Source organism: Lissotriton helveticus, chromosome 9 (assembly GCF_964261635.1).
Source record: "Lissotriton helveticus chromosome 9, aLisHel1.1, whole genome shotgun sequence".
NCBI classification, from domain to species: domain Eukaryota; kingdom Metazoa; phylum Chordata; class Amphibia; order Caudata; family Salamandridae; genus Lissotriton; species Lissotriton helveticus.
This window is the reverse complement of record NC_136070.1, coordinates 393,185,999-393,210,636: the sequence shown is the minus strand read 5'-3', so window position 1 is coordinate 393,210,636 and position 24,638 is coordinate 393,185,999. Positions and strand designations below refer to the sequence as shown.

General features: G+C 43.0%; 1 protein-coding gene across 4 annotated transcripts in view; it reads left to right on the top strand.

Moving 5' to 3' along the window:
* Nucleotides 1–24,638, top strand: part of BCL11B (BCL11 transcription factor B) — a 159,880-nt gene that overhangs the window by 4,911 nt on the left and 130,331 nt on the right. For all 4 annotated transcript variants that reach the window (XM_078660133.1, XM_078660135.1, XM_078660132.1 and 1 more), the window contains exon 2: nucleotides 14,591–14,947. In XM_078660133.1, the coding sequence (XP_078516259.1) occupies nucleotides 14,591–14,947 (357 nt within the window). The remainder of the gene's footprint in view (nucleotides 1–14,590; nucleotides 14,948–24,638) is intronic.

Sequence of the window (24,638 nt, the reverse complement as noted above, 5' to 3'; positions counted from 1 at the left end):
GCAGAATGCGGGGCCTTAGCTGCATTACTTGAGGGGGACCCTCTGTTCAATCATGTCTGCACACGTGCATCACATAGTACAGCCTGCATGTTGTGCACTGCACACGCTGACAAGCATCAGCGTGCTGAAGGGAGGGCAGAGAACAGGAAACGAAGACATTTTATACACAAAACCGAGGAAGGCGCGGGCTTTGTACAAAGCTTGCACAACCGGTTTCACAATTAATTAAAAGGAGCAAATATGTTTTCTTCTGAAAGTGACAGTCACAGCCATGCAATATCGTTCGAGCTGATTACAGCTACTGTGCCATCAATTCCAAGTCTGTGTGGGCACGACAGAAGTTGTGGGGTGTCTCAGCGTCGCACCTCGCTGCCTGGCACCCATCTTACAGCGTCTTACATCTGTCCAGATTTAGGGGGAGAGATGGGGATGGGTGTTAGAGAGAACAGCAAAAAAAAAAAAACTTCACTTGAAGCCATATAGAGAAATAAACCAAAATATACTCTCTGAGCTTCACTCAAGTATAAACCCGTTCACCAACCGGAAAGCCCGCTCCAAGCAGCTGCAAACTTTTATCAGCGGTGAAGACATTTATGACTTTTAGTAAGGCGTGTCTGCTTATCAATTGTTCACTAGATGCAGCTCAATTACATCATACTCTGACTTCAAACACATCACTGACAACGCCAACGCTGGCACAGACGCCTTGTTTGTTAGGACGAAACAGCGCATCTCTGAAAGTATGGATGCCTGTTTGGGACAATGGTCATTCAAAGGACTTGCATAAGGACGTTACATGAATGGTAGTGTAAAGTGCAGTAGACGAGATCCTTCCCGTAAAAGCATACGCGCTGTTAGGGGCTAGGGATTGATAGACAGCTAAGAAATAGGTTTTTCTTTAGAAAGTAGTGAAGACGTGCACAGAAGATAACGTTGCAGGTTTTTGCACGACTAGTGCAAAATAACATTCTATTAATAATAATGAAAAGGACCAACATCTAGTTGGTACTTTGCTGGATGAAACCGGATCAGAACATAACTATTAGAAAAAAATGTTGCGATTATAGCAATCCAAACATAGACATCTTTGTTCTTTTGCAGACCCTTCTGAAAGTTTTCTTTGCAACCTGAACAGACTTGTATTTTGAGATAATTTCATGCAGGGGCTGATGCATACAGTCCTCCTGGCTTTTCCTTTAGCCCTTTGCTGTCAAGAACAACAAACTCAATTTATTTTCATTGTAGGCTCGTTATAAGTTTCCCTCGTTTTACATTGTATTGTATTAAACTACAGTTCAGATGCATAGCACGAGCCATATTTAGTTGCCTGTTTTAAACGATTCTTTTGAGGTTCCTGGAGGCTGACTTGTTTTAAGTAATATATGGGCACACATTTTTTTCCCAGCGATTTTTTCCAGTTTTAGATAGTAAATAGCACCGGGCAGTTGCATTTTAGCCAGTAAATATATAACCTTTTAGAAAAAGTAACTGGCAAGACAGAACCAAACAAAGTCGTCGAAAACTGCTTTTTGCTAAGCACCCATGCTTAATTTGAGGTTTGACAGAAGTCCTGCAGAATAACACTGCACTGCACTGACTGGGGGGAGTGGGGTGTCACAGTTAACACTGAAGATTAGTACAGGCTGACACTTCTACATTAACCTTTACTCAAGTTTATGTTATTCCGAGGTGTCTGCTCTCCCAGGCCCTTTCTTGCTCTTTTGTGGTTCCGCCCCTCTTCGTATTGTCTACTGTTTCGTTCTTGTTGTGATACATACTTTCCAAAACAAACTTTGTAGTCTGTTAAAAAAAAAAGAGAGGAAAAACAGAGACTCACATGAGCCCTCCGGCTACAAATAGTTATAGTTGGCCGCTAGGGGGAGCTGTTAGCCCGTATCATAGCGGGTTTGCACTGAATTGTACTGTAGTCGTCTAAGTGCGTGTTCAGTGAGGGGAGATCAGGAGAGGTTGTCAGTGTTTAGACTGTTTACAGCCTGCGAGATGTTCTCACCGTGGATGGAGCAGGGGGTTGATTTTAACACGTACGGGCTCCACAAACACGGAATGGTTTCAGCGTTCTGTTATACAGTCATTTGTAAAGCGACGTCACGACGGTATGAGGATTCTGCTCGGTCCCCCGCCCCCATCACTTTCCCTTTTTTTTCAGACTGTGTGAAACCGGTTAATAAAGGAACGCTGGACATGTCAGGCTGGGACGCAGCCATTAGTGCGAAGAGCATTCGGGTGTGCACGTGTGAGCAATTTTCTATGTTCACCATATGATCTCGCTGTCACATTTCCCATTTTAATTCGAAGCACAGACCTGTTCTTTTAGCAGGAGGATGCTTCGGTTTTTCTCCAAACCCAACGTGAGCATAAGTATGACAGTATTGTTATGGTATAGCTGAAAGGGCCAGCATGGATGGAGGCTGTACATTTTCTTAAAACCCTTACTATTATTCGTGAGTTTCCATGTGCACTAGTTTCTCGTGCATATTGAGGCTCTGGCATTTGATTTCATTTTGGTAAGCGTGTTGCTAGCTACAACACCGTTTTACCACCCCTGAGGTCAGCAACAGTGGCCTTTATTTTAAAGCGCCATGTGTGGGAGCTGTATCAGGTGAAGCCGAATGTGGCATTATATATGAACCTGAAAGATAAGGTGAGACGAAAGACCCGTGCCTGTTGGTTGAGAGGAAAGGCCGTGCCTGTCACCCTTCCCCTGCTGTCGTGAGCCTGTCCGCGACGAGTCGTAGGGTGTCCGACGGGTCCGAGTGGGCCTGTCAACCGTCCACTGCTGCCGTGCGCCTGTCCGCGGCGGGTCGTAGGGTGTCCGTCGGGTCGTAGGGTGTCGGCGGCCAGTGAGTGGGCCTGTCAACCGTCCACTGCTGCCGTTCGCCTGTCCGCGGCGGGTCGTAGGGTGTCCGACGAGTCATAGGGTGTCCGTCGGGTCGTAGGGTGTCGGCGGCCAGTGAGTGGGCCTGTCAACCGCCCCCTGCTGCCGTTCGCCTGTCCGCGGCGGGTCGTAGGGTGTGCGCGGGCAGTGGGCGCCTCTCCCTCTGACGGGAGTCTTAAAAAGAGTCTGCGTCACAGACGGTCCAGTCCTCGCGGGCTCCGCCGTCGGGCCCCGTCAGAGCACGTGCAGCCCCAGAGCCCCTCGCGCGCCGACGAGAGCCTCGCGCAGAGCGGGGAATGATCGCGTCGTAGCCGTGGCGCGCGCGGCTGCTGGCACGGACTCGCGAGGGGTTCCCCTCTCCTTGGAACTGCGCGGAATCTTCCCCGTTGTTTGTTCGCATTATTTATTGAAATTACAGCGTTAAAACACAGCTTGCTGTATTTAGGAGGAATGGCAGGTCTCTTTAAGGAACTACATCAAAAACTCACTGGTGCGTCTAAGCAACCTTACTGGGTTGTCTGTCTGTCCGTCTGTCCACACACACACCTAGACATCTGCATGTGCATATATATAGCATATGGGGTGGATTTATATGTAGGCACATATAGACATGGGTAAAGTATATATCTACATCTGGCTAACTAGATATGTGTTTGCACACACACCTACGTGTATTTATATATACTCATAATATAAATATGTGGCATATTTAAATGTATAGGAATATATGCATGTGAGTATGAGTCTGCCCAATTGTATAACCGTCTATCTAGATCCAATACACACTCGTGTCTAAATGTGCATATGAAGGGAATGTGATCACGCACACAAGTGTCTCCGTGAACACATTTCTTGTATGATTTGTGTGTACCCATGCAGATGAGTGGGACTGACTGGTGTGCTCGCACTGTACCTGCACACCCCAGCAGCCGATTCTGTTAACTGTGAATGGAGGGTGTAGAGCAGAAAACCGCCTCAGAAGTATCGCTTCAGTTGAAATTCAGTAAAGACGTAGGCCTAAACTTCGCTGATTGTGGCGCACATTTATTCAGTGGGGAAAGGAATCAGTCGTGTTTGGCTAAAGTGGTCCCATGCACTGGCTTGGACAGTGGGGCAACAGACAGAAGGCCGTATTTCTTCTCGTCAAAATGCAAGTCTTTTGTGACATTATCTCAGAACAATGCATGCATTTTTTTTGCTTGAATGCTGCATTAAAATAGGTGCCACCCCTTTGTTTTGTGCTTTTCCTGTATCTGGTGCCTATTAGCACTCATCGAAATGATAGGAACCAAAATATAGTTTTTCTCGAGGTTGTGTGCCTCCTTTTTGAGTGATAGGGAAAGCTGTCCAGTTAAAAATAGAAAAAAACACTAATGCAAGAAGTTATACGAAAAATGCTAGTTCAACCATCAATTCTTCTTTAAAACTCTAGATATGGAGAAATTCGCCTAGGTTTAGTTCCACCTAGATACAACACGTCCACTTGACATTAAACCATGCCTCCTGTATTCATCAAAGAAACGTAACTTGATTATTTTTTTCTAAGTGTTCGACTACTCTACAGTAGAACTAGGTCTTTCCTTAAAGGAAAAAAATAGCATTTACAAATAAGTCACAAAGCAGTTGTGTGTTGTGAGGACCATCGACTATATTCTATTGCTTATATGAACATTTTCATGTTAAGTGTACACTTTCATTTAACTGCATCACGCTATTTGAAGGTACTGTACAAGTATATTTACACTCTAAAAAAGATCAGTTTGATGCTGCATGAATTTATATAATCAAGAACAGAATAACAGTACAGTTTTCTGTAATCCATTCGCAAGCTGTTTCTGATATAACAATCCCCACCTTCACCGCTCCCAAATGTGCACCACAATAATATAACATTCATGCATGCTTTGTGTTTTTTTCGTCAGATGCCTCCAGTTGCTATTCATCAAAGCAAGAATTCAAAATCTTTTCTTTAATTTTTTTGCAATCACATTAAAAGTTAGTTAAAATCGAATATGACTTCCTTGTAGCGTGGAACTCCCCCACGGAGAGTTAGCACGCGAGGCAACACAACACTTGTCTGAAAGTATTGTAAATGCGTTTCTTAGAAAAAGTACAATTTTGTAATGCCTGTTATAGAAGTAGAGTGTGGCAGGAGGGGCCCGCTTTGAGCCTACCGACCGCCACTGACTGGTCTAGAGATTTAAATCTGGCCAATGCCTGTTACATGTATGTCCAACAGTTTTTGAAAACTGAGTTATCCAGATGCCTGTCCCTAATGCCAGATACTCCAAGATGAACTTGCGTTTTGGTGAAATTAAACCACAAAAAATCTTCAGATCCCCACATATCAAAATTCACATTTTGTATTGCGTGCCAACGAGCATCAACAATTGAATTCCTGCATTCTACCTTAGCATGGAGTCAATGTAAATGTGTTGGATGGAATGCTAATTCAGTAGACTCTTGAACGGCCATAGCTGTTCAAGTCGTCATGATGATGTGTTAGAAAAGAGTAACAATGAAAAATGAAGCTAATTGTCACTGCACCAGTTCTGTACTTGCAGTAAGCGAGCACTTACCATGCAATCAACGCGCATACAATATAGCAGTGGTCTGGCATGCAGTGCATTTGCATTGTTTCTTCAAAGAAATGGCTTCCAGCACAACTGTGACAAAGGAGCTAATCAATGTTCTTATATAGTATCAACATTATTGATGAAGATCAGTGTATTGACATATTTTAACCAGTCTTAATTTGATCCGTCACCTATTCAGCCTTCATCTGTGTATTAGTAATCAAAGTACTTGTGACATGTGTCTGAAATATTGATTCCAATCCCCCTGTCTACAAGGCATCAAGTGTATCGATATTATTGATCAGTGTTCTCAGACTAGTTCCCACCAGTACCCAACAAGCTTTTCTGGCTAGGTTATGTATTATTTGCATCCAGCTGCAGCTGGCACAACCTGTGTTCGTTCCTTTCAAGGAAAGATGCGTCTTCCAGCCGTACAGGGATTCGAATCCACAAAGGATAGCCGAAGGCAGTTGTATCAGGGTACAGGGTGAGTCCTCAACCCATAGCCCCTTATTCATGCCCACAAGTGTCAGGCAGCAACATTGGCATACATCAGGAGCACAGGAGGCATTTCTTTCATGGAACCGTCCCTCGAAGCGCGTAAAAACCACTGCAAATCCAATGTTGCTGTTTATGTCTGGTGTCCATCATTGAAACTAGCGTCTGCAGGCAGCATCTTGAAGGCTACACATTTGTCTGCACTTTTCATTATTTATTGGGTTTAGTATAGCGCCGCCGTGCTGCCTGATGGCCACATCTGAGTGCCCTCGGACAATACATCCTCTAAAAGAACCACAGGCAGAAAATAGGCGATAGCAAAACATAGGATGACTTGGGAGGTGCTTCGACCTCTACATTGTTGGGTTGGGTGTATTCGCCTGGCATTTTTCTAACAATGAGGTCTCAAAATTTTGTATGAATAGAACGTATTTTGGGGCAGGTGCATGGCTAAGGCTTATAAAAGGGGTTGAGTGTTTCTAATATTCTGAAGCAGAGATGCTGGTGCTTCAGAGCTTTGCAGTGGCAATATGTTCAATGCAGAAGACTTCTCTGTTAGTGAAAGAATGTGCCAGGGTGTGGACATGGCGGAAGTAATTGTTTATTGTGCTATCAAGGTAGAATTCCCTTACAAACGCGGCACCCAAGGCATATGGATCATAGATAAGTACAAGAAAATTGGAGCCAGCATTTCAAAATTTACAAAATGTACCATCCTGTGTGGTTTGTCTCTGCTAGCTGTATGGAAGTATTCGCTGGTAGCGTGTAGCGGGCCATGCCATGTTATGCACACTCTGACTAGAGGAATTTTAAGAGCAAGGGTTGAATACTTTGTAAGGTCCATGGTAAAAGTGAGTTATGTGTATTATGGTGTATCTTTTAATTCCCAAACAGGACCGGATATGGGCTTCCACATTCAATAGCACAGGGTGGTGTTCTACCAGAATATTTTCTTTAAAACATCATCCTACAAAAATATGGTAGCCAGAATAAAGACTTCCACAATATCTTGAAGGGAAGTGCATGTAGGTAATTAGAAGTTTAAAGTTCTTCGCTCCCCATATATGTACATTGACAATTTATAAATATATATTCAAGGTATGCAGACTTGGAGTTAAATATATTTAATTAGAGTTCACTGTGGGTTAGCTTATAAAGGCAAACAAAGGCAAAAGAAGAAAAAAGAAAGTTGATAGACTGAATTTGTGAAATGCATATTCAGTGAACCTAACTAGTTGGTCTAAGCACCCACGACTCTCAATAGACCCCACAAATCTCCTTTAATACAAGGATCCATTTTCAGTCATTGCAGTGTGATTGCTGACACGGGGCAGGGCTGGTTCGACGGGTCTTCGGCGGGGACAAGACAGTAAAGAGTGCAAAGAGTCTGCGGGCATTTTAAAACCCAATTACTGCAGATCACAAGGGCTCGCTGCATGAAGAAAGTGAAAGAGAGCACAGCAACGGCTGCCAGAAAGCGAAAGAACACCACATGTTACGAGTAAGAGGCTTGGCAGAGTTTTTGGCAAGCAAAGAGACAAGAAAACACTTATTTTTTGTAACTACAGGGAATATGCGTCTGCAGCTCCAACTAGGTTGGTAAATGAAACATACTGAATCTTTCTTCACATCGGACTGTCGACGCTGAAAAATGCAATTGATTTAAAAGGAAACAAAAATTCGTGGTGGAAGTTTGCATGCCTTTTTTATTTGACATTCTGAAGTTCAGGAACTACTGAAGCAGTTTCTGGCTATATAGAAAGGCAGATCGATAGATAGATTTATAGATAGATATATGTGTATGATAATTTTGAGTGCTCAATGTAATCCTACCGATGAGATGAGGTCTCTGTTTGAAAGCAGGCATAATGTCAAGGCAGTCTAGAAGCTTTGTTATCCTTTCTGTGTTTTTCGGGGGCGAAGTGCCTGATCCTTAAATGTGTCATTAATTTCTCAGGAGGCAAGGACTCTTTCTTAGGGTGCAGTATGGATCTTTATAATTGGCATCTATTTCTTGGGAAAAGGGAACGTTTCTTATATGTGGCATTTATTTGTTGGGATTAAGACACTTTCCCCTATATGTGGCATTTCATTTTTGGAGTAAGGATGTTATTTCCAATATGTTATATTTATATTTGAGGCATAAGGGTACTCCTCCTTATGTGGGCCATCCAATTCTTGGGGTAAAAGTAGCGGTCCCTATATGTGCCATTCATTCCTTAGGGTGAAGGTGCTGTTTGCATTGTGGATACCTATTTGTAGGGATACGTGGTATTCATTTCATGGTTTAAAGTACTGGCCCTTATATGTGAAATTCATTTGTTGTGGTGCAGGTGCTGTTCATTACATGTGACATCCATTTCTTTGAATAAAGGTGCTGCTGTTTAAATGGTATGTTAGACTAATGGACACAGTCAGAATAAAAACACCACTAACACTGTTTTTCCCAAATGTTTCAAATTTCTGGGTGAATGAGACAATTCTCACACACACACTAAAGCACATTGGTTTCAAAATAGCAGCACCCACACTTGTAGATTAGCCAAATATTTACTGGAGCTGCCATATTTTTGTATTTATTTTGTATAAACTCCATGGGCTACATCAAAGGACAGTGTGACGTAGAGATCTCTGAGGAAAACTTCTCGCATGACACAAATAAAGCTGGATAATTTGACAATCATTACTTGGCTAATCAAAGGCCTCTATTCTGCAGCGGATTGACTTGTGGCAGGCCCGTCTCCCCATATGCACCGGCAAATTCAGAGAGGTGAATCTGAGCTGAAACACCAGCCTCTCGCAGGCTCTTCTGCCAACCTCGGAAGACACATAGGGGTATATGAGTTTACAAATTGTATGAATTTGTATGAATTAAAATATATCACATAGCACAGGTGAACTGGCCGTGGTTACGAGAGCATGGTGGCAGAGATTCAGGCATACCTCACTCACTTTTGGCACCCACACCCCGCCTTTTGCGCCGCTATCATTTCCTGGCCTGACAGCTTTAGTCCCTTCAACAGGAGAGCTTGGCTACAAATGGTGGGCGAGGTCACACCTTCCTTTTCTTGCGCGCTACCTCTTCAAACTGACACAACTTTCCCTATCCCCTGAAATTAGGCTCGTGTGAACAACAGTTTAACGGCTTAAGCTTCTCTGCTTCCGCCTGCTGCTTGAACGGATAAACAGGCGGTACATATTTGCCTTTTACTCCTGAGCCAAATACCTAAATCCCAGAACGACTCCATATTAAAATGAACCAATTGTTTACAATATGGTCTTATTTACTATTTTTTTATAGTTTTTGTTTGAGTGAAGCCCCAGCCATATTGGGTGTCTGAACTCCACACTAGGTCTGTCAGTATAAGTAGGCAAAAACCCTCATGATCATTATATATTCAGGAAAGTGAATTTCAGTACAAAATCTGTGCTTTTGCTTACAATATGCTGGCACAATCATCATTATACAGTAATAATCTGTTTATGTGTGTAGTCACTCCTCATTAAACTCTGGTATTGATGGTGGACTTCGTTGCTAAGATGTCGACCAGAAGACCTACCTTCCATACATCATGTTTTAAAAATAAAATCGCCGCGTCAGATTGTCTTCTTATGAATCACATTCTACTGACTCAAGCAAATTTTTAAAGAAACTTTTACCCTATATTTAAGCACGCTTTATGAAGACTCCTGGCCATAATGGAGTAAGTTAGCAATGCTACTGAAGTTCAATCGCACCAGTTTGAGTCTGTGTAAGAAGCATGTCTAGTGGATCTAAAAATCCCTGGAGCTGCACGTGACAAGCGTGATTTGCCTTTGATGGTGCTCCTTGAGCGGTACTATTCCTGGTCACAAACCGCATTAGCGTGGTTCTCTAAGAATCCTGCTTTTCTTGATCACGTGCATTCCTTGCCGCTACACGTTTCTTTGTCATTTTTTATGTTACTTGCTCAAAAAAAACATTGATCGTGGCCTCTTTCACTCTATGTTTTCTAGACAAAATACCTCTATTTTGTGCTTTTCTTGCCCAGGACTGGACCCATTACCCCTGCCGCCACCTCTCTTCCATCCGACACATAGTGTTACTGGGCTTTGTACAAAGAAAATACAAAAATCCTGCTCGAATATCAGACCAATAAAGCAATTGCTTATCCTGTAGCACTGAACATTCAAATATCCTTTTGGGAAGGGCTTTTCTGAGTCAGAAAACTACCCCAATCCATTGTTGGGTGCTTTTATTCATCTTCCAATGTGACTGTGCTTCAGAGACGCCTGTGTGTCACGCCTATTGCAAAATGATCCCTCCATATGTTTTTCTTAGAAAAGCAACTAGCAGTATTATAGTCGCATTTGTATGTGATAGTTACTGCTGCACAAGGGGCGTTCCTTCTGTCGTAATGTAGATTGCATAAAAATAATCCTGCAGTGAGCCTTACTTAGTTGATCAACCCCTAGTTACACTTGCACTTTTCAAATATTGGAACATGTTTTTTAGGCCTGGCCCACGTACAGTTTTAGCCTATCGCCAGTCTTATGCTCAAAACATACACATATATACATATATATACACACACACAACACACACACACATATATATATATATATATATATATATATATATATATATATATATATATATATATATATATATATATATATATATATATATTGCTACCGCTTAGCAGAAACCCATCGTGTTTTTGAACGAATAAACCGGAAAACAAGATTGGTGTGCCACTTTGTTTCATATCTTCATTCCTGTGTAGGACTGATGATCTTTATAGATACTTTGACACAGCTCCAGCCATCGCTAGCACCAGCATCGTAAGGAGGAGAGCAGTTCACTTGAGTTCTTTTCGCCATACAAATATATATATATATATATATATATATATATATATATATATATATATAGGCGTACAGGGTCATTTGGTCAGCTCTTTTCATCCGTTGGCCTTTCCAGTGTCATTCACCTTTTGCTTCCATCATCACAGCATAATGCCTTGAGAAATGGGTCTGCCTACTTCAGCCATTGCTCTCTTGCAATGGGTAACAGAGTTTTAACTGACCACATGTACACATCTCTCTGAAAAGGAGTGCTCGCCAGTGCTAAGGCTGGTATTCCTGGGCACCGGGCCACTCCTTTACTTTTCTATTGCTTATATTTCCCAAATTATACAAATAAATACACCTTGCACAGTAGTCAAGGAGAGGCCCCTCTGGATTTGCAAATGCTTGTTGTTTATGTCATTCAACACATCGTGCAGGTATGGAGGGGGCTACTGTTTATTGCGGGTGGGGCTAGTTAGGGGTATGTCTGAGTAGGCTTGAGGAAGTATTCTTTTACAGGATTGGACAGTAGAGGTATCTGCACAACAGGAAAGCTGAAGAGTTGGTATTAACACAAACTGAAATGATGGGAGAGCTAGCCACACGTCACGGTTGAATGAAGGTCAGCGGCTCTTTGATTCAATTGAGCATTGTCATGTACCATTAGCAGCTACTGTCTGTCTGCATAAGCTTATAAGAACTTTTTGCCACAACCAATGAGGGATGTTTAGCAAAGGGGGAGTGGCTGACTCTTGGAAGGTAGGGCTCGTGCTGATGTCATAGGGGATGTCAGATGGACTTTGCTACGAATTCTGAAGAATTATAGCAGCTGCACAGCTAGGCCAAGTAAAGTCAGAATGCCATGTTTTACGTTGTTACAGTCTGCAGAAGTTTCAGGGGTACAGCAAGCAATACGCCAGCTGCTCAAGAGCGAAACCATCTCCCTTCCGCTCAGAGTTGATGCTACCGTAGATTTTTACTCGTGTTGCCATTTAAGGGAAGTGGTTGCTTCTAACTTCACATTGGGTTGCCTCTTTGTCTTGCTGTGAGTGTTTGAAAGTAGACTCTTTGACCACCAGTGTACCAAGGCGATGGCACTTAATGGAGGTATTGAACTTTGGGTAGTTGCAAGAGGAGTCTTTTAGTGAGATGGTCTGGTCTTCTAGTTCAGCTCACAGAACCCACCGAGCGTAAAATAATGTTTGTATCATGACCCCACATTTGACCCTCTGCGCATCTCTTTACCATTTATTTGCGTTTCCCAAGGCTGCTCATAGAACGATTCTTCCCACTTCCACTTTTAATTTTAGAAGCAGTTCATATTTTGCAAAGACAGGGAAAAAAAAACTGAGCACTACAATTATGGGTCTTGGCATCAGAGTACAGTAAATACAATTATCCACACATCATACTTAAACATTTATAAAAAGGAAGATACTTGGGTAACAAATAATAGTAATTAAATAGGTGTTAGGGAAATGCCAGCTTTGTCGCAGCACTGTACATTTGTATTCACAGTTTTACCACATGGGGAGAGCCTTATAGTGCTATAAGTTGGATTGTAGAGAGTGGCGCGTTGCCAGGAGCTGAGTTTTTTCTGGTATTTTGTGATGGTGTACAGTTCAGACATAAAACAAGCTACAAGTAGTCCTTGGCACTAAATAGGTGACTGATTATGTTTCGCAGTTTAGGTAGCACTTTTTAGAACGTTTTGGTGAACCAGCATGTGTCTTAGGATACAGAATAGATAAAATGACAATTTTGAAAAAGCTTACGCCCCAAAAACTGAGTGAGTGGAAAGACCAGTAGAGCATGTAAACAAGAAGCACCAGAGCAGATCCTCTCTACTGTTGCACAATCTGGATCTTACAAAGTTGTAGTGACATCGTGACTAGTGCCCCGGCCCACAAAAAAGCCTAATAAGGCCAGTAAATGGGCTGCCTCATGCCCTTGAGTCACTTACGGGTGATGATAGAGATTACATTTAAGAGTGCAATAGACTATCCCAAAAGTCAATGTAAATAGAAGTTGACTGCCTTGTGGAGGAAAAAGGAAGGTTCCTGGCAAGCTGGTGCCTTTGAAAGGCTGATAGGGCTGTGGCAGCGTCAGTCACAATGCTTGAAACAATGATAACAAACTTTTAGAGACAGTAGCCTCCTTGGGGATCTCATGATATCCCTGCAGTCTAGTTTAAGTCTGAATGCAACCTTGTCAAGGGAGAGCTGAATTTCCAGTACCCGGTAATCCGGTGTCGGAAAGCATTTTGACCTACATGTTGTTGCTTGTGCACTAGCTGCAAGTAGATTATACAGGCCAAGACACTGACCTTTGTTGTGGCCTTCTAGCAGGAATACAATAAAAAGTAATTTCTTTTTGGCTCCCCAAGTTCCACAAAGGGAATACAAACTTGCATAAATATTCACGTTCTAAAGCTTTTCATCAGGCACCAGCAATTATCAGTTGATATGAGATTGGATGAATGCATGAATGAACACATTCATGTTTTGCAGCCAGATCAGTGCAGTTTTTAAGCACTTTGTGGAAAGTCAAAATTGGAAGACGACATGGCCCAAAACTGACCTCTAGCAGTGACCTACAAGCAAGGTAATTCCCTTGAACAGGATCAAACATGCAAGCCGGCAGCCTTCAAAGAGAAGGAAAGTGAAGAAACAGAAACGAACTTCGCTCAGGATCCAAAGACCTTCTTCTTACGCCTCGTATTAAACAGGCTAGGTTGGGAGGGGGGGGGGAATCATTCTCGTATCTAGCCCCACTATATTGCAATCAACTGTCAATCCACCATCGACACTGCAGCAACTACACATCCTTCAGAAAGTTGTTAAAAACAGCACTCTTCTGATTCCCATGTTTTGATAGCCAAAGGCAGCGCGAAGATACCCTGGTTGGGGTGATTCAGGTGCTTTACAAATGACATTAAAAAAATAGTGGAAAAGAAAAATGAATAAAAATTAATTGGTGAAGACACCGAAATAGATAATATATGCGGGGTAATTGTCAGTGGAAAGTGAGTTTGCTCAGGGAACAAAGAAGGGTGGAAGGAGGGGTGCAGTGGGTCATCATTGGGCTATCACAGGGACTCTGGGACAAGATGAAGGGTTATCAGATTAGGATAGGCCATCCTCTCTCTACTTAATACTTGGCAGTGATAAGAAGAGGGCATTTTACACACTGCCAGCACACTCATTATAAAGCCATCAGAACCAGGATCCCTGTTTATCTTGCAGGTAAGCTCACCATGTAGGGGTTCTCAGCAGACCCAAAGCCAGGACACCATCAGACTGTGGGCTAAGTGGTGTAAGAAAGAAAAAACAAGACAGGGCACCTTTTTAATCTATGCGCCCAGGATCTGAAACAACATTCCCATATCCCATCAGCACCGTCCCAACGTTGCTCCAATTTTGGAAAGAGTTGAAGGTTCATCTCTTTACATCTTAGTGCATTAACTGCCCACAACACAGCTTCCTCTCTTATTATTTGTTGACTTATGGTTGTCTTTGACCATGCTCAGTGCTCTGCTGCATTGTGGCTAGGCTCCAGCTATAAGAATGCCATATACATACATACAAACTGTTATTTGCCCCAGCCTTGAGGCCTTTTTTTTGAAGGGTTAGCTACTAATGTCATGAGTGACTATATACTGTTAGAAGGCCAGTGAAAACTTGAATCCTACATGTTGAAATGCTTTTTTCTGGATGTTAATTTAACTTGTGTGCAAGTTGTTGAAGCATTCAGACGGACCTTTTGTTGTTTTCTCTCTCTTGTCCTGAAGAAGCAGAGGCTCACAATGTGGAAGCGGCAATCGCAGACGAGGACCTGGCGATCTCAGAGTCAGGTGGCATCGGCGGGGGCCGAGACCCCGATTTACTAACCTGTGGACAGTGTCAGATGAACTTCCACCTGGGGGACATCTTGGTTTTTATAGAGCACAAGAAGAAACAGTGCAACCTCGCCAGCGGCATCTGCTACGAAAAGAGCCTGGATAAGAGCAGTCCACCCCCCTCGTCGCGCGCAGAGCTCAGGAAAGTGAAAGAGCCCGTGGAGATCGGGATCCAAGTCACACCCGATGAGGAAGACCGTCTTCACACACCTCCAAAAGGAATTTGCCCGAAGCAGGAGCACATTGCAGGTATGTTTCAAAAGTCTTGGATGGCAATAATGCTCATATTAATCACCACCATCTTTGATTTTTACTTTCTACAGGAAGTTACATTTGTGTGTAAATGTTTAGCACCAGTTTTATAACAAGACTTCTGCCTGAGCTAGAGCAGGCCAAATGATCAAAAACAATTCCTTATTATGAAAAGGAAGGAGCTTCGATCTAGTAGTTATATAAATGAATTTATGAACTCAAACAAAGAGGTTGCAGGGGGAGTCACAATAATGTTGCCAAAATATAATTCTGCAACAATATTGACTCCACGTTATCTAGTACCGCTGTATCATCAAGGTAAGTAGATATGGAGATAAAAATATTAAATCTATACTTGCCTTGATATACTTTTTTTTTAACAATACAAAGTGGGTTTATATGGTGGTGTTGATATTTTTTGTCGAACAATGTTTCGAGCATGATATTGTGAGATACATCCAACTAGAATCTACACAATCACGGACAAGCCCCATCACCACCCAGTGCCTCATTTTGTCTGCTGTAACTTGGATATGTCCGTCCTCTAGGATTCTTGATCAAAAGCAGGCAGGCGTTACACGAAGGGCAATACTAGGTACCAAATCACACCATGGAGCATCACATATTACATCATTGAATGGGGTTAGGGGGTGTGACAACATATTAAGCTGACCAAGATGCCAACCATTCTAGAAATAATCCAAGTTAGTGGTCCCTTTCTTTGAACCCTCGTCACCTAATCCTATTGGAGCAGCCACTGCAGAGCCAATGCTTTTAGTTTAAAACTTTATTCGTGATTATGCATCCAGGATAAAGATACACCATTAAACATCAGGCATGTTAGACATCACGGTTTTCATCTTTACCCCGTTCAGAAATAATACAAGTAGGACTCCTCAACCTGACTGCCCATGTCGCAGAGCCAATGCTAATATTACTGTGGGCACTGTGAGTCTGGATGTGGCAAAGCATGCATTTCATAGTGGATCCTGCCCTGCGTCCCTGGCCTTCTTTTACCAATACCATTGCAGCTTTCATTTCTATGCAGAGCCGGCTTTGGCGCTGGTGGCACCTGGTGCAACAATCACTTTTGGCGCCTTCACATCCCATGACCTCCTTCTCGGATTCTCTCCCTACCACCAGGCAAAAGTGCCCCTTATCTCTCCGATTATAAGTCAATGCTAAACACAGCGCCCCCCTGAGGTCAACACCCTCTCCACAGGTCAGCGCCCAGTGCGGCTGCACCGGTCGCACCACCCTAAAGACGGCCCTGTATCTATGTGGTTTTCAAGTTGCTCACATTTGTCTGAAACATGTGTGGATGGACATTCCAAACATTCATTGCTGTTCATGCCATTTTGCCCTTGTGTAGTTCCAAGCAAAGCAGTATACCGGGACACCTACTTACTATTGCATTAAGGCTCGAGCTTCACGAATCAATTAGTACAAGAAGGATTTTCTTCCTAGATAACAAGTTCTGCCTCATTTTGTGGCAGTAGTAACTCAAAATGAGAATCTATACTCAGCCTTTGGGCGTGACATTATTCATTTGTTTTATATAACAATTCATTCACTTCATTATTTTAGCTTAATAACATTTTTATTATGTGGTGCTATAATCCAACTCTGTGTATCATTTTGTCAGTCTCTGAGGGGTGAAATGCTGTGCTACCACTAGTGAAATACGTATCTATGGTATGCAGTTTGCCCACTTATATATGCAGCAGTTCCTTTAACTCACTGAGCTGCCTGACTAGCTTTCTCATCTTATTTCTGCCACAATACCTCTCATATACACAGTACTTTCCTCTTCAAATATTTACCTCCCAGATATTGGCATATATACTATGTATCAACACACTTGCAACGTTTTCACTGTGCCTTCCTCCCATTTCACAGGTTTCCACCACTTCCCTGATAGGAAAATTCGGTTTTACTACAAACATGTCCCCACACTTGATTATTTCTACTTCATAACTTATTTTATCTTAGTGTACTTTTTAGTTTGCATTAATTTGCATTTTTCATGAACGGTAACAGTCAAAAAAGTATTTTCTATAAGAAAAGGAATCCTGCACGAGGGATTTTCTAACTTTAAAAAAAAAGAACGCTTCACTTTCGTTTCAGTTTTTTTGTGGTGCCACAAAAATAATAATTGAAATTCATTGTGTCAGTCGCTTGAAATATTCAGCTCCTAACTCAGATTTAGTTAACTATTGACTTTAGGTGGGTAGTGATTAGGTGGTTGTTCCCATCCACCCCTTGACTACTGCACATCATGGCCCCTAAGAATGTAGAGGAAACGGCAACTTTTTTGCTTGTATTGAAATATACACCCTATCTAGATTTGACATGTGCTTATAAAAATAGTATGTGACACATTTTACATGCATGTGACAGCTGGATACAAGAAACCGCGGGCATAGGGCTGGGGGTGGGGGTGGGGGGTGAGCATCACTTTCATCTGCAGAGCAGAACCCTGGATAGAAGCGTCATTTTGTTGCCTCAGGCCATTCCACTACCCTGGTGTAGGCAATGATGTCATACCAGTCCTCCAATCCCAAGCAGGCATCATCAGGCAAAGGAACAGGCTGGAATGCCTTTTGTTGGGAGTGGTTACAGATGTAAGGCTGGCTGGGGAGACTGTTTTTTCTTAGGACTGGTCACCCCTGTATGCAGGAAGGTTGACAGCTTGGTACTAACTTGTCTTGTGGCTAGACTGGTTAGAAAGCAGAAGATATCGAACGGGGAAGCCCATAAGAAAGCAAAGCATGGACTTGCTTCTGGGTATTGACCACACTGAACGATTAATACATTAAACACTTAGGGGCAGATTTATGTTAACTGGCGCATCCCCAGGGATGCGCCAGTTAACATGCGCCACAGTGCGCCACAGCTCCGCCACCCATGGTGCGCCGCATTTATGATGCGGCGCACCATGGGGCAAAAACGGCACAGATGCGTGACGCATCTGTGCCGTAAAGGTGACGCATTGCTGGAGTTGCGTCGCAAGCGCGACGCAGCTCCAGCAAGGCTCGGGGGTGCCCCATCTCCACAATGCTGCGTCAAGACCTACGCCTGCTTCAAGCAGGCGCAGGCTTTTGACGCAGCATTGGCCTGAAAGTGACTGAGTGAAATCTTATAGATTTCACTCAGCCACTTTTGCGAGGCGCAACTTCCCCCGGAACGCCCACCCTGCGCCGGAACGCCCACAAGCGGCGCAGGGCTTTACAACGTGACGCATCTGCCTAGATGCGTCACGTTGTAAATCGTTCGTAGGGATGCGCCACGTTTACGCCGCCTTGCGTGACGCAACAGCGGCGTAAACGTGGCGCAAGTGCCTCATAAATCTGCCCCTTATTTCAGAAGGAGGGCAGAAGAACATTTTAACTTACCTTGCTTTTAGCTTTTGAAACATTTGGATCTAGTTTAGCAACTAAACCTCAGGAATTAGTTTATAACTTCTCTGGCAGTAACTGTCTACTGTGCGGTTGAGATATAGCACTTTAAAAGTTTCTCAGGTGTCCAAACAAATACGACGCTTAAAAAGTGAAGTGTTAAGGAAGGTTCTACTACATCACTAGACTGCATGTGGTCTTTGCACAGTTTTGTCTCTTGCTTTTGGTTACTTTTCATATGAGTGGGGGAATGTCTCTATAATGTGTCTGCTTTTGTGATGTATGTTGCTTGTGCCTCTGATTACTGCCCAAAAAAACTAAGGCAGATTCTAAGATACGGAGAAACAAACAATTCCACTTAATGAATGTCAAAGTAACAATGCACCTACCACTACACTGTGAGGACAGCACAGGAAATTCATTAGATCCATTTGTATTATGGTTTGCAGTATGTGAAGAAAATTGCCTGAATAGGCAGTACAATTTACACCTGGTCTCTGTATACAAGATGCTTCAAAATACGTGTGCCTCATGAACACATTTACTGCAGAAGCAGACACCACTAGTGTTTTGTTGGACATTATGGATAATTCAAATCTTGAATAAAACAAAGCATCTTTCAAACCTTTAAAGTTATTGATAACAAACTTCAAATCCTCCCATCACAGAAGAATGATTTCCCCTTCCCTCTCATTCCTAGGGGTTTGTAAACTCTGTTTTATGCTGTACTCAGACATCGTACCAAGATAGATGCATGCTGTACAATGTAAGCACCAGCCAGCTTTTTGTTTGAGACTGTAATAATTACCACAAATGTGGCCTCCTCAATTGTATCACAATGGGTCCTTCTGTGCTGCTCATACTGTGAGATGATCACAATGTCGGCTTCAGTGACACCACAATCTGTTCACCTCCAGACGGCAAACTGAAGTTTTCTTCAAACTGCAAATGAGAGCTCTTTCAGTGGCCTTCCACAATGTTCTTTTACACCCTCGATAAAATCATAAATGTTACCATATGCATCCTTCCTATCCCTTTACCATCCTAACCCTCATCACTAATACCAGACTGGATGGCTACCTGCCAAGCATCGAGCCCAATATGAACTCCTCTTCCTTGCATGTTACCTGCCAAGCATCCAGCCCAAAATGAATGCCTCATCTTGCGTGCTACCTGCCAAGCATCAAGCCCAATATGAACACCTCATCCCTGCGTCATACCTGCCTAGCATCGAGCCCAATATGAACTCTTCATCCCTGCGTGCTACCTTCCAAGCATCGAGACCAATACGGACTCCTCATCCTTGCATGCTACCTGCCAAGCATCGAGCCCATTATGAACTACTCATCCCTGCGTCATACCGCCAAGCATCGAGCCCAATATGAACTAGTCATCCCTGCGTCATACCACCAAGCATCGAGCCCAATATGAACGCCTCATCCTTGCGCGTTACATGTCAAGCTTCGAGCCCAATATGAACTCCTAATCCTTGCATGCTGCATGCCAAGCATTGGGCCCAATGTGAACTCCTCATCCTTGCGTCGTACCTGCCAAGCATCAAGCCCAATATGAACGCCTCATCCTTGCGTGCTACATGTCAAGCATCGAGCCCAATATGAACGCCTCATTCTTGCGTGCTGCATGTCAAGCATCAAGCCCAATATGAACGTCTCATCCTTGCGTGCTACATGCCAAGCATTGACCCCAATATGAACTCCTCATCCTTGTGTGCTACTTGCCAACGATCGGGCCGAATGTGAATACCTCACCCTTGCGTGCTATCTGCCAAGAGTTGAGCCCGATATGAACTCCTCATCCTTGCATAAATGGCTACAACAGCTGCATCCTTCAAACCATAATTTGTGGAGTTCCTTTCTTGGTAATGATCACTATTTGTGTGCTACCTTTTGCTGACCATCGACTCCTAACTGTAAAACGTCATACTGTTCCTTATGTTTTACGCTGAGTACACCTAGATGGCATCTGGCACAGGAACGCACTGATCTCCTTTAAGAATGGCAGGACATTCCCTCCCTACCTGCATTGCAGATTGAAGTAAAAACCTGCTTCCACCACTTGGAGGGTCACCAACAAAGACTGTGAAGTTGCTCTCTCACTTTTCTGACCACCCCCCCCCCCACAGCCCCCAGTCTACTAAAAGTAACTGTGCAGTCATTTGATGTATCTGTGTAATACTACTTTTGGCCAGACCTCACCATATTTCCACATTATTTTCGTTGACTGTACATAATGTAAAAAGTGTACACAGTTCTACATGTAGCACTATCTATATCTCAGGTAGCATCTATCAGCCCCAAAATATACCATCTCAGCCTCACACTGACAGTGCTACTGACCATCATAGACACTGATTCCAGTCCTGACCTCTTCACCTACAAAACATTATCAGGTGTGTCAGTCTGATTAGTTTGATGGAGGCAGAACAAGACAACACCACTCAGAATGCATTAGGGAGACACAAAGAAGCCTGGGATTGCAAACTGTGCTCTTGATGACATAGAGGAAGGTGGGCATCTTACTGGCCTACAACCTGAAATGCTAGGAAAATATCATTATTCCAGTGGATGCCCCTCAACTCAATAAATCCAAATTCAGCTCAAAAACAAAATCCGCGTAAATGCACAAATAAAAAAAATGCACAGAGGAGGAATTTGTTGTCTTCCCTAATGGGTTGCCGTGAAATAGAAGGACATAAAAATAATTTGTCATAAAGTCACTAGGGTGATCGGCCAAGCCCTCTCAGTGGCACCGTTTGCTGCTTTGGGCAAGAAAAAGCCGAATCTGTGTTGAGTGCAAAAGGTATTTCCCAGACAGAGTCGGTAAATCACTGTTGTTAAATTCCTTTAATAAAAGCAACTAAATATAATTTGATAAAAGGAGAAATTAATCCGTAGGCAGCTCTTTTTGGGGAGGAGGGCGTTGTGGGGTTGAATAATCCGACAGTCAGCCTATTCTTTTTTCTCTCGGCATGTACTGAAAAATATTCTTAGCCTTCACTTCTGAGACAGGAAGATTGAGCGTCTTTATTCTCTAAGAAATATGCAAAATAATCCCTTAAAAGTAAAGCGAGATATGTTTGTTCAAAGCTTTTAAAATGTTATTTTAATCAAAGGCACAAAAAACACTTTACATGCTGTGTCAGCTGAAAGGGAACATTACATTAACAAATCGGGCCTTTTTCTTTCCCTTACTTGGCATCAAAACTTTTTTTTATTATTATTTAATAAAACGGCAGATGAAAGAACAAAACGTCAGTGGCTCAGATGTAAAATGCAGTTCAATGTGTTGGAAGCATTAATTATTTTTGGCTTAATTGAATTCTTAGGACTGCAGCGGGTGCATTTTTATGGAGGAGCCATGTTTGTTGTCTCTCTGTGTAGATGAAGAGTAAAAGGAAATTGAGATAACTTTCGGTTTATTTATTATCAAATAGAGCTCTCAATTGAAGCGTAAGCGCACTTTTCAAAGATGACAAGGCCTTTATGCTGCAAAGCGCATCCAGAAATAGGCCGCGTCAGCCCTCTGAGATCTCTTCTCAGGCCTGCTGCGCTACCTTGCGGTCTTTCGATAAGGCGGCTGCGCAGTCTCTGGTAGAGAGTGCATTTGTGAGACTAGTGCCTCAACTTTTATAGTCGGTCTCTATATCATTTCATGCGAGAGGTCTATCCCTAGGGGGTGGTTGGATGGCGCGGTGTGAATGGGGGGCGAGGGGGGGTTGGTGTCTGCAGGAAGGGTAGGTCCGCAATGGCTTTTTCTTCCATCCTGTTGAGCACTTTCTACTGCCCATGCCTTCATTGAATTTCAATCATGGTATTTACCTAGCACTTTTATCCTAAGCGTATCGCGTAATTAAACTGCGGCAAGTACTTAAATGGATTAACATGAAAGAGAAACATAAGGAAACGTGCCACTGAAGGGGAAAGGATTTCAAATGCCCGCTCGTGCCCTCTCTTAGCAATGTGGAACAAGGCATAAAGAAAGAGTGTGCCATTGTCTTGGCATATGGTAAGTAGAAGACCCATAAGGAGGAGGAAAGGAGGCCTGGGGACATTGAAAGAACCAGAGCACGCCTAGTGTGAGAGGCGGTGAAGAGTGATCAGGGTGGGCCGTTAGGAACAGTGGGAAGTGTGAAAATAAAAGTGAACAAAGTTGATGGGTTTAACGGGTGATACAGGTAAAATAAGAAAGCCCATATGGAGTCTGGATAACAGAGTAAAGGATGAAACGATGCAGGACAAAAACATGATTAGGTAGACCACTTAGATGGAGTAGTGGCTATCACTGTAGAATGGACTGAAGTTAGAAGGACCAATTAACACATTGGAATGCCCAATCTTCCCTTGTGAAGTTAGAGTGAACCTCTCCCCCATCATCCCTCCCATCCACCGGCCCCTAAGTCAACACAAGTGGTGCAAGCGCCTGGTGCAGCATACCGTACAGGCAAATTGTCACACATGCTCTATTGATCTGCTCACCCCACTTTAAAGGAAAAGCAGTTGTTCAACACCTTAACCCTCCGACCAGAATGTTGATATTCTAGAAGACCCAAATGAGATCTTGTGCGTTTCTATGGCACACACTGGTTCATTTCCAATAGTCTCTCTCTGCTGAGCCAACAAGAGTTCAAAGTTTCTTTCAATATTTTCTCTTTAGCCTTCTTTCTCGAGACATCTGGTTTGAGTTCCTGGACCTTCTTTCACTTGCATTCAAAGTCATAGTAGAAAACTAGCTCAAAAGTACAATTTCATTTTAACCTGAGACAAGCTATCCTTGGTTCTTATCAAACTGCAGGATGGTTCAATAAAAACTCCAGTAGATATGTTATTCGTTCCAAAATATAATTAGGAAAGAGCATTCATTACACTTTGAATATTTTGGGAGCCTTAAATCGCCCTTATTTTGTAAACAGTTAAGGAAGTCTGTATTTGTTTTATTTTATTTGAGCGTATGCTGCTCACTAAAAAGGACTAAGTGTAGCGATGCTGAACAGCGGATTGGTGCTCAAAGTCTAACCATTCTCTGTTTAGGTCTCAAGTTCGCAATGTGGAAATAGAGCCAGCATAGCTTTCAGCCCACCCGAGGAGAACTCTGAGGCAGCGCTTGGAAGCCCGCTCACATATTTTGCAAGGAAACTGGGGAACTGAGACATAAAACGCTACTAAGTACTCAAAATAATTTTTAGAAGATGGCACGGCATCAGTTTGTTGTGGGAACACAGTGAACGTTTTGAGAAGCTGCGATAATTGTTAGATCAAAGTTGCGGTCATAGGAAGAGAAAGGTGGCCTTCAACACGAGAAATATTTGCAAACTGCACTCCGAAATTTGCTGTATCACCAGATGAAGAGTGACTGGTGGGAGTAAGGGGATCAATAAAGGAAGCCTGTCCCATAAGTAGACTATGTTTATCCTGTGAATAAAGTAGTTATATTATTACTTGGACTGCAAAGGTGCATTACTTCTGAATGGCTTCAAACTTCACACTATTAGAACATTGTCATTGTTGACTGTTAACTTTAACAGTAAGCTCTACCTCCTCAGCTGAGGAGTCCACGTGCGTGTATGTACATCATTCAGTTGTTCAGCCTCTCATGTTCTCACGTACACCTTCCACAATATTGAGGATTGGAGTTAAGTGAACATGCTCGGTGTGAAAGCTAAGGTCAAGGTAGTACCTTAATTCGGAAATTCCATGCCTTTTGCGTTGTGTCCACAGTTACACCCCTGCCAACTTCATTCATCCATCCATCCATCCAGCCATCCATCCAGCCATCCATACCGCGGTTCGATCCCCGGCTCCGGCGGCAGGGTAGCCCAGCACCATGTGACTCTGGGCAATAGCTCGCTTAATCTTCCCGATGGCCCCCAGCGCCTAGAGACCCTTACGGGTGATTGTGTGCTTTACAAATGTGGACTTTACTTTACCTACCTACCTACCTACCTGTCAGTCAGTCAGTCAAGTCAGTCAGTCTATCTGTCTGTCTGTCTGTCTCTCTGTCTGTCTGTCTGTCTATCTATCTATCTATCTAGCTATCTATCTATCTATCTATCTATCTATCTATCTATCTATCTATCCGCACATACACACTTTCATATATATATTTTTGCTGGCACAGACTGGTGTCACTGTCACCACCCTACACTTCCACGAAGTAAAACAGCCGAATAATGTTTTTCAAATTAAGACTAGTTAAATCTGCATATGTGAGGCCTCTGATTGGGATGTGGCTCGGATAACCCTTATTTTAAATCATGACAGCTAATTATTGCT